Source organism: Lithobates pipiens, unplaced genomic scaffold (genome assembly GCF_037356315.1).
Source record: "Lithobates pipiens isolate NorthernLeopardFrog02 unplaced genomic scaffold, aLitPip1_a1.2 Scaffold_8, whole genome shotgun sequence".
In the NCBI taxonomy this organism is placed as follows: Eukaryota; Metazoa; Chordata; class Amphibia; order Anura; family Ranidae; genus Lithobates; species Lithobates pipiens.
The window spans coordinates 611,498,766-611,512,672 of NW_027507903.1; the positions used below are offsets into that span (position 1 = coordinate 611,498,766).

At 45.8% G+C, this 13,907-nt stretch overlaps 1 protein-coding gene across 1 annotated transcript in view; it reads right to left on the reverse strand.

The window, feature by feature from the left end:
* Window positions 1–9,775, reverse strand: part of LOC143961376 (uncharacterized) — a 50,015-nt gene extending 40,240 nt beyond the window's left edge. The window contains exon 1 of the mRNA XM_077470642.1: window positions 9,694–9,775. Coding sequence (XP_077326768.1) covers window positions 9,694–9,736 — 43 coding nt within the window. The 5' untranslated portion in view covers window positions 9,737–9,775. The remainder of the gene's footprint in view (window positions 1–9,693) is intronic.
* Between the last annotated feature and the right edge of the window lie 4,132 nt (window positions 9,776–13,907).

Here is a 13,907-nt window from a genome sequence, read left to right on the forward strand (position 1 = left end):
CCCTTTCTTGCTGTATTCACCTCCCCCCCCCCCCCCCCCCTGTCTTCTTGTGCCTACCAATGTGCCTTATATGATGTTATTGGTGACAGAAATGATATAGTTGCCTGTTTTCTTGTATGTTATTTTACACTACCTGGCATATAATAAAAATATATCCAACCCTAAAATGCATACAATCCAATAAGAGCACCAAACATATGTATCTCCAAGAGTCCAAGGTAATTAATGAAAGCTGAAAACTGATCCATACCAGAGTAAGTGCTTATAAAAATCGCAACTAAAACAGCAGGGGAAAAGGTATGGTATTGGTCTGAGCGAATGAACGCCCTAAACACCAGAGAACAAAGGTGGGGACACATATAAAAAACATGAATGCCATGGCAAGTAAATCTAAGAATATATATGTGAATATAACCATGAAAGTAATAATTTGGGGGTTTAAAGGTCAAAAAAGTAATTGACCTGTGTTCTGGATGTATATGGTCCTATGCTTCGCAAATATATTGACCATCCAGGAAAAATGAGCTAAGCACACAAAGGAAACATCACATCAACACTTACCAAGAAAGATAATGGATTAAAGCATCCCCTGGATAGTGGTAGAGACCACCCTGCTGAGTAGTAGTCTGGTCGCCCACCCTGATTCAGGACCCCAAACTCCATAGCTTTTGTTTAAGCTCTATGCTGTTCACACTAAAGCTCTGGTGCACTTGTTTCAATAAATTCTCTCTCTCTTTGCCATGCCCCCATTATCTAATGTACTCTTCAACCCACTGCTCCCAGACAGCCTATCCCACTCCATATGGCCCCCTGGGCACAGGCTGGCCTATTTCAAGGACTCCATTTTGTCCACCCAGCCACACGTAAATTCTGAACCTTCGCTAACTTCCAGTCTAAATACCAACTCCCCAAAAATTTGCACTACTCTTATCTCCAAATAAGTCATTATCTGTTGACTTTCTCCTCTACCCTTATTTTATCTAAACCAGTGATGGCAAACCTTGGCACTCCAGATGTTTTGGAACTACATTTCCCATGATGCTCAAGCACTCTGCAGTGTAGTTGAGCATCATGGGAAATGTAGTTCCAAAACATCTGGAGTGCCAGGGTTCGCCATCACCGATCTAAACCAATGATCTTTGAACTCATCTGCTCCCAGGGCCCCCATCAAACGCGATTAATCTCAGATTTTTTTACCAAATACTTCAGGACTCATCCCCACTTTCAGATGAACTTCACACTTACATGCAAAAATCACCCAAAAGCCTATCTCTCTCCCTCAGTGGGGCAGGATCTGGTCCTCCACCTCCAAGATATCCCGATGTATGGCGCAGAGAGAGTCAGCACTCAAAATACTCTTCTTCTGGTATAGAACATCAGAAATCTTAAACTGTTATGATCCCTATATGTCCCCTCTTTGTTGGAGATGTGGTAAGACCAGAGGTGCTCATTACCATATATTCTGGCAATGTGAGTTAATAACACCTTTCTGGTCCATGGTGATGTCCCTGATCCAACGACTATTTGAGTCTCCTCTCTCATTGGACCCGCTACATCTCCTCCTTGGCCTCCCCTTCCCAGATTTGGGGAAAATTCAAACAAATTAGCCTCATACATTTTATTAGCAGCTAAGAGCGTTATCCCAATGTGTTGGTTGAACCCCACCCCCCCCCCCCCCCCCGGAACAGCTTCTCAATGTCATTGCCGAAATTCGAAGAATGGAGCATATGACTGCACTGGTGGCGGATACTGTTGATAGGTTCGATGGTGTCTGGGAGTTATGGGAGAAATCTGAATATGGTTCTCCCCCTGATCCTATCTGGTTCACATTCATCCTTACACCCCCGTACCTCCCTGACATAGCTCCCCTTTATACTTTTGCATCCCTTGTTGACTTCTGGGTACCACCCATATTACTATCCCCTCACCCAATGGTATACATTTTTATGTTGTTCAAAATTGCTATATACTCCCAGCTGTAATCCAGAGAAATATTGTTATAGCCCTTAACTGGTCTGCATTATACAGCTCTTTTTATGGAAACACATCTATTTTCAACCTGGATGCCTGTCATTTTTTTTTCATTTTGTTTGTTCTTCATTTCTTGTTTGAATCATTCTAGCTCCTGCCGAGCTTACTGTGCTGCATTTGTAAGGTGAAAATATTTAATAAGAATACGATTATAAAAAATAAATAAAAAGCCTTCTGTGTGCAGCAGCCCCCCTCAGCTTCTCTAATACTTACCTGAGCACCCACTCAATACAGCAATGTCCATGAGTGCCTTGGCCATCCGGGAGTCTCCCTCCTGATTGGTTGAGTGGCACCATTGGCTCCGACTGCTGTCAATAAAAGTCAATTAGCCAATGAGGAGATAGAGGGGGCAGGGCTGAACCTTGGCTCTATGTCTGAATGGATACACGTTGCTGCGGCTCAGCTCAGCTGCCCCCATAGCAAGCTGCTTGCTGTGGGGGGGGACTAAACAGGAGGGAGGGGACAGGAGCGCTGACAAGGGACCCAAGAAGAAGAGGGTCTGGGCTGCTCTGTGCAAAACGTTTATACAGAGCAGGTAAGTATGACATGTTTGTTATTTTCATCCAAAAAAATTACTTTAGTATCACTTTAAGATCAGTCAAAGTTTTTAAGCACTTCAGCCCCGGACCATTTGGCTGGCCAAAGACCAGAGCACTTTTTTGGGATTCGGGACTGCGTTGATTTAACTGACAATTGCATGGTCAAGAGATGTGGCTCCCAAACATAATTGACGTCCTTTTTTCCCCACAAATAGAGCTTTCTTTTGGTGGTATTTGATCACCTCTGTGTTTTTTATTTTTTGCGCTATAAACAAAAAAAGCGACAATTTTGAAAAAAAACTGATTTTCTTTTTACTTTTTGCTATAATGAATATTAATCTATAGGGTTGTATACAAAATTCACTTTTTATCTATCAAAAAAGTGTTTTCCAGCGCTAAACCTTTCATCTGATTTCTAAATTGCTTGTAAATTCCAAAAGCCAAAATAAAGGAATAGCAGTGGTTTAACCAATTAGTTTTTTGTACAATTCTCCTTTAAGGGGGCATGTCAAGGGGTGTGTCCTATGCCTGCATACTTTTGCTGATAGGTGTCCCTCATTCCCATCTCAAAAAGTTGGGAGGTATGGCATAATACCTGGGGGGGGGCAACCTAGTACCAGGGGCGGACTGACCATTCGGCCACTCGGGCACTGCCTGAGGGCCCCAGGCCACTAAGGGGCCCCATCAGGGTTGCCAGTCTCAGTAAAACCAGGGACAGTATGTAAGATTTTATTTTATATCTGTCTCTGAAATGTCCCTTACCGACATCCTTTTGGTCTAAAAATCCAGAGATTATAGCTGCTCCACCTCTCCAGTACCTTCTCAGCCAATTGAAACATGTCTGTGTATACTGTGTGATTGTATACTGTGTGGCCCCATAATTTCTGATTGCCTGGGGGCCCCATAATCTCCTATTGCCCGGGGGCCCCATGAGTTGTCAGTCCACCTCTGTCTAGTACGAGTAGGCCTGCTTGCCTTATGAGAAAGGGGGCTGCTATAGGTAAAGAACACAGAGTCAGCTATAGTGCCTGACCATCAATGCTAGGGGTAGGTGTGACAGAGTGTATTGGCCCCAGAAATGCACTGGCTTTAATTTGCTATGAATAAATGTTATCATTAAAAATTTAGGTTCTTAGACCTTTTTTGGCACTCTCATTGGATTGTATGTATATGGACTCTCATTTCGGGGTTCTTTCCCTGTTAATGAAGAGAGTTCTTGTTTTGTTGAGTGCCATACTGGAACCAGTATGCCCAGGGACAATTTTAGTGACCCTTAGAAAATCTGAATCCAGCATCCAGTTTGTACTTGTGTTTGCTTTAACCACTCCCTTACCGCACTATAGCCAAAAGACGGCTACAGCGTGGCTCTGTTGTTCCAGGAAGGACGTCCTCCCAGAACCATACCCCAAACGCCCTCTGGGGCGCGCATCCGGTGCACTCTATGATCGCTGTGTCCTTCAGGCTGTGATTGGACACAGGTGATCACAGATAATGGTAAAGGGCCAATCGCAGCTGCTGTTTACCATGTGATCAGCTGTGTCCAATCACAGCTGATCACAATGTAAACAGACTTGACAGTTATCAGCAGTGCTTTCTTCACACACAGTGACAGCTTGAGGAAAGCAGAGCCAGTAACCGGCCAATGTCACAGGGAACATGTACACAGATAATCAGGGCACTGATAATCAGTGCCCTCGCATTTCACATTTTTAATGCAAGGCTAAAAATAAATAAAAAAGAAAATGTGTACATATTAACGGCTTAAAAAAAAATCTGCAGAAAAATAACAGTTACGGGGAGAAGAGGAAGGAGTTAATAGGTGCAATCAAAGTTAACTAAGGGTTAAGAAGGGGTTACATAGGAATATAAATTTCCTTTTTTTACTGGTGCGATTGCTTTAAATATCATATGCAGATCAAAGGTCAAAGTAATAATTCTGCAAATTAGTCATAGACTTATTGTCAAGGTCATTAAAATAAAGGCATCAAAGACTGCTGGGCACACAAGTGTTACCCATGAATGCCCCAGGAAAATGATGTACATACATATACAGGTAGGTCACACAGAAAAAAAAAACCTCTGTATGGTGCTCAATAGCTCAGAGACAAATTTACACAGAAAACTGAATAAATTAGAGCTATGCCTATTCTCGCTTCCCTGCCTGAACTGCAGAAGCTTTTAACTCAAGAGAGAGTCAGAAAGCAAACAGACCCAGCTCTATGTTAAAGCGGAGTTCCACCCAAAAGTGGACCCGCTGATTTGTCTCCTCTCCCCCTCCGGTGCCACATTTGGCACCTATCGACGTGGGGGAAGCAGATACCTGTCTTTGATAGTTATCCTGTTCCCACTTCCGGGATTCCGAGCTGTGGCCCATAATGTCACCGCTCAGTTCCCTCCTCCTCCTTCCCCTGCTGCTGGGCAAGAAGGAGAGAGGGGTGGAGCCTCGGGCATGTGCAGATGTAAGGCCACACTGCTGGGCTCCCTTACCTGCAATGGCGGAGGCAGCACCTGACCAGCTGATGGAAACATCAGCTGCGGTTCTGACATCGCTGGACTTTAGGACAGGTAAGGCCGCGTACACACGCGGGGACTGTCTGCCGAAACTAAGTTCGTCAAACAGTCCGCTCAAACTTTTGAATGAACGAACACGCCCACACACGGCACTTTTTGAGCGGACAAATACGGCAAACTTTGTTCGTCGTACTAAGTCCGCGCAACTTTTGAAATGAACGGACTCGCCCACACACGAGGCAACAGTCCGCTCATTTCGAGCGCGTGTGCAGGTAGGCAGGGCCCGCGACGGAGACGTCGCGGGCTCCGCCGCCCGGAATGTACTTAAAGGGGAACCCCAACACCGAAAAAAATCGGCGTGGGGGTCCCCCCAAAGTCCACAACAGACCCTTGTCCGAGCACGCTACCCGGCCAGCCAGGAAAGGGGGGCGAGCGAGCGCGCCCCCCCTCCCGAGCCGTACCAGGCCGCGTGCCCTCAACATGGGGGGTGCCTTGGGGAAGGGGGGGCCGCGCGGCCCCCCCACCCCAAAGCACCTTGTCCCCATGTTGATGAGGACAAGGGCCTCTTCCCGACAACCCTGGCCGTTGGTTGTCGGGGTCTGCGGGCGGGGGGCTTATCGGAATCCGGGAGCCCCCTTTAATAAGGGGGCCCCCGGATACCGGCCCCCCACCCTATGTGAATGAGTATGGGGTACAATGTACCCCTACCCATTCACCTGTAAAATAAAAGTACCCAAAAAAAAACACAACACACGAGATAAAATATTTTATTGCACAGCTCCGGGGGTCTTCTCGCCGGACTCCTCCGCTATCTTCTTGTAGCTCTTTTGCTAGCGGAGGAGTCCGGCTTTCTTCCTCCCCGCCGCCGGCCTCTTCTCCCGACTTCGGGGGTCTTGTCCCCCTCTTCGGTTCTTCTGCCGGGCCACCGCGCCTTCTTATAGCTCTTTTACAGGCGGTGGCCCGGTCTTCTGTCGCCGCCGCCTTCCGTTCTTCTGCCGGGCCACCGCGCCTTCTTATAGCTCTTTTGCAGGCGGTGGCCCGGTCTTCTGTCGCCGCTGTCGCCTTCCGTTCTTCTTCTTGTTCTTCTTCTTCTTCTTCTCCAGGAGATGTTGACACGTCGCTCTCTCCGGCCGGAATACCAGAGCCGCGCTGTGCGGCCACTTATATAGTGACAATGGGGCGGTGTCACATGGTATATGTCACATGGGTTGGTCACATGGGTTGATGTCACATGGGGACTATGACATCGTAAGGGGGCGGGGTCACCATGTGACCAACCCATGTGACATATACCATGTGACACCGCCCCATTGTCACTATATAAGTGGCCGCACAGCGCGGCTCTGGCATTCCGGCCGGAGAGAGCGACGTGTCAACATCTCCTGGAGAAGAAGAAGAAGAAGAACAAGAAGAAGAACGGAAGGCGACAGCGGCGACAGAAGACCGGGCCACCGCCTGCAAAAGAGCTATAAGAAGGCGCGGTGGCCCGGCAGAAGAACGGAAGGCGGCGGCGACAGAAGACCGGGCCACCGCCTGTAAAAGAGCTATAAGAAGGCGCGGTGGCCCGGCAGAAGAACCGAAGAGGGGGACAAGACCCCCGAAGTCGGGAGAAGAGGCCGGCGGCGGGGAGGAAGAAAGCCGGAATCCTCCGCTAGCAAAAGAGCTACAAGAAGATAGCGGAGGAGTCCGGCGAGAAGACCCCCGAAGACGGAAGACCCCCGGAGCTGTGCAATAAAGTATTTTATCTCGTGTGTTGTGGTTTTTTTTGTACTTTTATTTTACAGGTGAATGGGTAGGGGTACATTGTACCCCATACTCATTCACATAGGGTGGGGGGCCGGTATCCGGGGGCCCCCTTATTAAAGGGGGCTCCTGGATTCCGATAAGCCCCCCGCCCGCAGACCCCGACAACCAACGGCCAGGGTTGTCGGGAAGAGGCCCTTGTCCTCATCAACATGGGGACAAGGTGCTTTGGGGTGGGGGGGCCGCGCGGCCCCCCCCTTCCCCAAGGCACCCCCCATGTTGAGGGCACGCGACCTGGTACGGCTCGGGAGGGGGGGCACGCTCGCTCGCCCCCCTTTCCTGGCCGGCCGGGTAGCGTGCTCGGACAAGGGTCTGTTGTGGACTTGGGGGGGACCCCCACGCCGATTTTTTTCGGCGTTGGGGTTCCCCTTTAAGTCCATACCAGGCGGCGGGGCCCGCGACGTCTCCTTCGCGGGCCCCGCCTACCTGGAGATGCGCTCGAAATGAGCAGACTTTCCTCCGAGCGGGAACAGTTTGCTCATTTCGAAAGTGGCCTACACACGGGCGGACTGTCCGCTCAAACCAAGTTTCAGCAGACAGTTTTTCGGAATTTCCGAAAAACTTTGTTCGTCAAACTGTCCGCTGAAACTGTCCGCTGAAGCCCCACACACGAGCGGACTGTCCGCTGAAACACTGTTCAGCGGACAAAGTTGAGCGAACAGTCCGCCCGTGTGTACGCGGCCTAAGTGTCCTACTATTAAAAGCCAGCAGCTGCAGTATGTGCAGTATGTTGCAGCGGTGGGCGGACCTCCGCTTTAAAGTGGGTGTCTCTCCTTGGAGTTTTCAGCTGTGTTTGGACTATATTACATCAATGAGTCAGAGTACATCCACAGTTAGAATTACCTCTGGCAAACTTTAAAGAGCACAAACATTCAGTATTATTTTTGAGGTTTATGATATTTGAGAAGGTTCTGTGGGATCATATAAGGTCGCGTACACACGGGCGGATTGTCTGGCCAACTAAGTTCGTCAGACAATCCGACAGACAATCCGTCCTACTTTTGAATGAACGGACTTGACCACACACGATGAGCAGACAGTCCGCCGAAAGCTTGCGCGATGACGTGTACGGCACGTATGACGGGACTAGAAATTCGATGTCCAATACACTGCAATGCAACCTTCGGCGTGTAAATCCTTTCTGAGCATGCGCCATACTTAGTCCGTCCAACTTGCCTACACACGAGCGGACTGTCCGCTGAAACCAAGTTTGGACGGACAAAATTACGGAAATTCCGAAAGACTTAGTCCGCCAGACTGTCCGCTGAAAAAGTCCGCTGAAGCCCACACACGAGCGGATTGTCCGCTGAAACACGTTTCAGCGGACTAAGTTGGGCAGAAAATCAGCCCGTGTGTACACGGCCTAAGAGGTAATAGGGAACTAAAATTGAAGCCTAGAGATTGTGGTAGATTGTTAGTCTAGAAACCCTTCAACCAAAAGCTTTAATTATTAATATTATTATACAGGATTTATATAGCGCCAACAGTTTACCCAGCGCTTTACAATATAACATGTTGATTTTTATTAACATTTATTTACTTAATACGTTGTAGTAATTTATTTGTATACTTTTTTCACTTAGGAATTTTCAGTTTTGAATTTTTTGTTTTGAATTTTTTGTTTTGTTATTTTTTTTTTCAAACCATACATTTATGAGCATTATCATTTGTACTTTGATTAACATTTAATTAATTAAATTAATTAACATTAACATTTGATTAAGCTGAGATTGATTACAGGTGGTTTCACTAATTAACTTTGCATGTGATATCATTATTAGATAAGCGTTTCGTTTCATTCCGAATCAAAATTCGACTACATTTTTTGATAAGCAGAATCACAATAGGAACAAATTTAAACAAATCTGAAATAAATGATAATGAAACTAAATTTCATTTGAATTTGAATCTAATTCTAATTTGAAATCAAAACAAATTTGAAAACAAATTCAAATTTGAATTTTTTTTTTTTTTTCAAATGTAAACATGTTGCTGACTATTGCTGATTTCCTTCAAAAACTGTGTGCAAGTGTACCTAAAAGAATTTATGCTGTTTTGAATCCAAAGGGTATTCAAATAGTGATTTAGTTTAGACCTTTCTTCTGTTCACTCACATTTTTTAAATTGATAAAAATAAACAAGTAATATTTACAGTATACTACATACCCCATAGGCACCGCATGAGCAGAACCAGCACACTGTATATAATAAATACTACAGAATATACAGTGGATATACAAAGTCTACACACCCCTGTTAAAATGTCAGGTTTCTGTGATATAAAAAAAAAGAGACAAAGATAAATAATTTCAGAACTTTTTCCACCTTTAATATGACCTATAAACTGTACAACTCAATTGAAAAACAAACTGAAATCTTTTAAGAGGGGGATTAAAAATAAAAAAATACAATATTGTGGTATCCACTGTATATATACTACATACTCCGTAGACACAGCTTGAACAGGACCAATACACTGTATATAATGATACTACAGACTGTATATACACTATATACCCCAAAGACACAACATGAACAGGACCAGTACACTGTATATAATAATACTACAGACTGTATATACACTGCATAGCCCATAGAAACAGCATTATCAGGACCAGTACACTGTATATAATGATACTACAGACTGTATATATACTACATACCCCATAGACACAGCATGAGCAGGACCAGCACACTGTATATAATAATACTACAGACTGTATATGTACTACATACCCCATAGGCACAGCATGATCAGGACCAGTACACTGTATATAATAATACTACAGACTGTATATATACTACATACCCCATAGACACAGCATGAGCAGGATCAGTACACAGGACATCATGGCTGCTATCCAAAATTAAGAAAAGTTTTGCTTTTTATGAGCCATTCAAAGAGGAACTTATATTGCAAAAATATCTACAGTAGGCATGGGAAGAAGATCACACATCTGGACTTCCCATTTTTCTAATTTTACAGACAATATGCAAATGGCATTTGCCTCCTGCCTTCTTTTTTTAAAAGAAAAAATGCCACAAAGACCCAAAAGGTCCCCCAAAATACAGACTAAGGGTCTGTGTGCTGTTTTTATTTTTTAAGGACGGTGGCAATTAAGTTTTATTTGGCAGCAATTTACACTGTGGCATTTCTTTCTTTGTAAATGTCACTATTGTCATAGAACATCACACTAAAATAATACCAAATCCTCTGAATATAATATGGATTTTAAGGGGGTAGCTCACTCATAAAGAACAAGAAAAGATGTGTGAAGTCTCCCTCATTATCCCTGTCATACACGTAATCCAAGCATGCATTATAGTTGACCAGGAAAGGGAAGGGGGGTGTAGTGAGTGTGCACCACCCAGCTCCAGAGCCATACCAGGCCACATGCCAAAGGGAGTACCCTGCTATGGGGGCCCCACGATAGACTACCTTGTCCCCATAATGATGAAGGCAAGGGCCTCATGCCCACAACCCTGGCCTATATATCCCTTTTAATGATAAGGAGGTTCCAAGATACAGACTACCCCCCATGTGAATGAGTAAGGGGTACATAGTACGCATACAAACCTATAGGTGTGGTGTCCCTTTAAATAATATTTCAAATTTAAAGACATACCAAATATACAGTATGATAAACACAGTACATACATATTGATAACATACAGTGATAAATGTGCTGACAAAAAAAAAGTGCAAAAGTCCACTTAAACTCACAGTCCTGTAATGAGTTAAAGCGATTGTAAATGATCACCGTGTAAAACAATCCATTACATTTAAAATAGAAATGAAAGGCAAAATTGTTGTGTATAGATATAAATAAAACCATCATAGGAGGGGCGCATGCGTGAAGCTCACCGTGATGGACGCTCCTCACTAGAGCTCCGCATTCCTCGCCGTGCTTCCGGGACTTAATCCGCTCACCGAAGCGAGATCTCAGCCTCCTATATACCGGGACCGCAGCAGACAACAGTTGCGCTGATCCGGTGATGGTTCTCACCGGCCACCGAGGCAAATCGAAGCCTAAACCTATCAAAGAGGCGTTCGCCCGGGCCTCCTCCAAGATGGCGGCGAAAGCTCAAGCTCAGGCACAGCAGCGTGACAGCCCCTCACACTCAGCGGAATTGCACAGCGACGAGGAAGTGGATGATATCCCTGCCCAAGGTGATTTTACTACCATGTCCGCCTCAGGTATGTCGCAATTTGATTTCTTACTACACATGGAAACCATGCTCAAAAAAGCCCTTAAGTCGACCTCTGACCAAATCACTAATAAGCTGACACGAGAGATCAGGGAACTTGGTCAGAGGACCGCGGATCTAGAGACCCGGGCTGACGATATGGAGCTCACTCTCCGTGAACACGCACAAGAACAACTGGCGCTGCGAGAGGAGAATGCCATGCTGCTCTCCCGTCTCGAGGACGCAGAGAATCACTCCCGTAGGTCGAACCTGCGCCTCCGGGGCATTCCGGAGTCGGTAGATGACCTCCAGGCATTTACACTGGCCTTATTCCAAGAACTCTCTCCTGCAATTCCAGTGGAACGTTTAGAGTTTGACAGGATCCATAGGGCCCTCACTCGCCGTCAGGCGGATGGGCCCCCCCGTGATATAATTATCAAGTTCCACTTTTTCAGAACAAAGGAACAACTCCTTGCTCGCAATAAAGACAATCTTGCCTTCCAGGGACACTCTTACCAATTATTTACAGATTTGGCCCCCCTCACTATAGCTAAACGCCGTGCCATGAAACCGCAGCTGCAAATCCTCACCCAGCATCAAATTAAATATACCTGGCATTTCCCTTTTGCCCTACAATTTTTCCACAAAGGACAGCAACACATTGCTTCTTCACCTGAAGCCCTTCAGAATTTATTGGAATCTCTTCATTTGACTCCCCCGGTTCAACACTCGGACACTGTCCTCCCACGCACCCCTTACGTGGCTACCCCTAAAAGAGACATTTGCGAACTCCCGACTCCATCTGCAATTCGAAAGGGTACCCCTCTGCGCACTACTGCAGCAAGTTTTCGTACCCCGTTGAACTGCTGGCGGTTGGCTACAATACTCTCTTCGCTCCCCTGGAGGGCTCCTGGAACCTGCTTACTCCCAGTGTTGGATTTTGAAAAGTTGCAAGTTTCTACTGATGTCCGGAGATTATTTTTTGTTGTTTATAGTCCTCATATAATAACATAGTATCCATGTTGACTATCTTCTTCCCTATCCTCCCCTTTCCCTTTCCCCCTTTTTCTTTCCCATGCTCCCCCTCCCTTTACCTCTCCCCCCCATTCCCTTCCCTCCTGTCTCATTCCCTTCCCCCTCTCCCTCCCTCTTTCCCTCCTAGGAGGGACCCCTATGCGTACAGTATTTGACGTATTTATGACTGCTTGATAATTTTATTTGTTCAATTGATATGGTTACTTAGATGGCTATACAAAATTATCTCGAACTTGTTCTTACCTATTTCTTGGTGCACGGCGGGGGACTGTCACTGCCCCCCCCCCCCCTACAGTTCAGTACACCCTCTGCCTGACCTGATTTTGGGCTGGGGAGACGGTGTACACCCTTGTAGGGCGTTATTGGTCTGACTTGTTTCAGTTAGATGGTTCATGTATACGCCTTACGTGTATTTCTTCTCTTACTTCATCTCTTTCCTTTTTCTCTTCACACCTTTACCTCTTTCTCCCCTTCTTTCCTTCTCTGCCCCCCTTCCCGGGCGACCCGTGCGACCCCTAGGTTATATAAGCTCACCTCCCTCCCTGAGCGAATATGGCCCCCCTGAACATCCTGTCATTGAATGTTAAAGGGCTTAACTCCCCTAGCAAGAGAGTCAAAGCATTTCGCTCCTTTGCGTCCTTGAGGGCAAGTATAGTTGCGCTTCAAGAGACCCATTTCTCCTCACATAATACCCCTAAATCATTTACCTATAAGTACCCGCAAGTCTATACCGCCTCGGCGGCGACTAAGCAGAGGGGAGTTTTGCTAGCTTTACACCGCTCTCTGCCCTTTACCCTTGTCTCTGAAATTAAGGATCCGGAGGGCCGTTATATAATTTTGGTTGGCCTTCTTCAAGACACAGAGGTTACCCTCGTTTCTTATTATGCCCCGAATAAAAACCCTGTTCCTTTTTTTTCCCACCTTTTCCAAACAATCAAGACCCACTCTAGAGGCACCTTGCTAGTATGTGGTGACTCTAACATGGTAATCCACCCTCATTTAGACAGGTCTCCTTACTCCCTGGAACAGTGTTCACCTTCGTCTCATTTTCGCTCTTTGTTACAGCAGGCCTCCCTTCTTGATTCCTGGAGAGAATGCAATCCGGTAAGGAAAAATTTCATGTTTTATTCTAATCCCCATAATTCATTTTCCAGGATTAATCACATATTCGTACCAGTTACATCCTCCCCCATACTTCTCCAATCCCATATACACCCAATCCCCTGGTCTGATCATTGCGCTGTCATCACTACAATTTCCTCTCTGATCCCTCAGTCTACAGATAGGACATGGAGTATCAGTGATAAACATCTCGCTACTCAATCATTCTATTTAGATATCCAAGCTGCCCTAACTTATTATATTCAAAATAACGCTACGCCGGGTATATCCCCGATCCTCCTCTGGGAGGCGCATAAGCCTGTGATTAGAGGTAAATGTATTTCAATCGCCACTCACCTTAAGAGGGATAAACTTCTGAAAACTCAACACTTAGAGGCCAACTATAACAAGTACCTATTACAGTTTCAAGCTTCCCCGACAGCCGCCAATAGATCGATCATGGACAAAGCTAGATTAGAACTAGACCTACTCCTGGCGGAAGCAGCTGATAAAGCTATCCGTAGCTCCAAACATAACATCTATGTTAAGGCCAATAAGCCTGACTCTTTCTTAGCCTTACGCCTTAGGAACCCAGAGCGTTCATTTAAACCTATCCAGTTGAAGGTCGGTAAAAACACTCTCACCAGCAACCCGGTTAAAATAGTGTCTGAGTTCGGCAAAAAACTAGCTAAATTATAT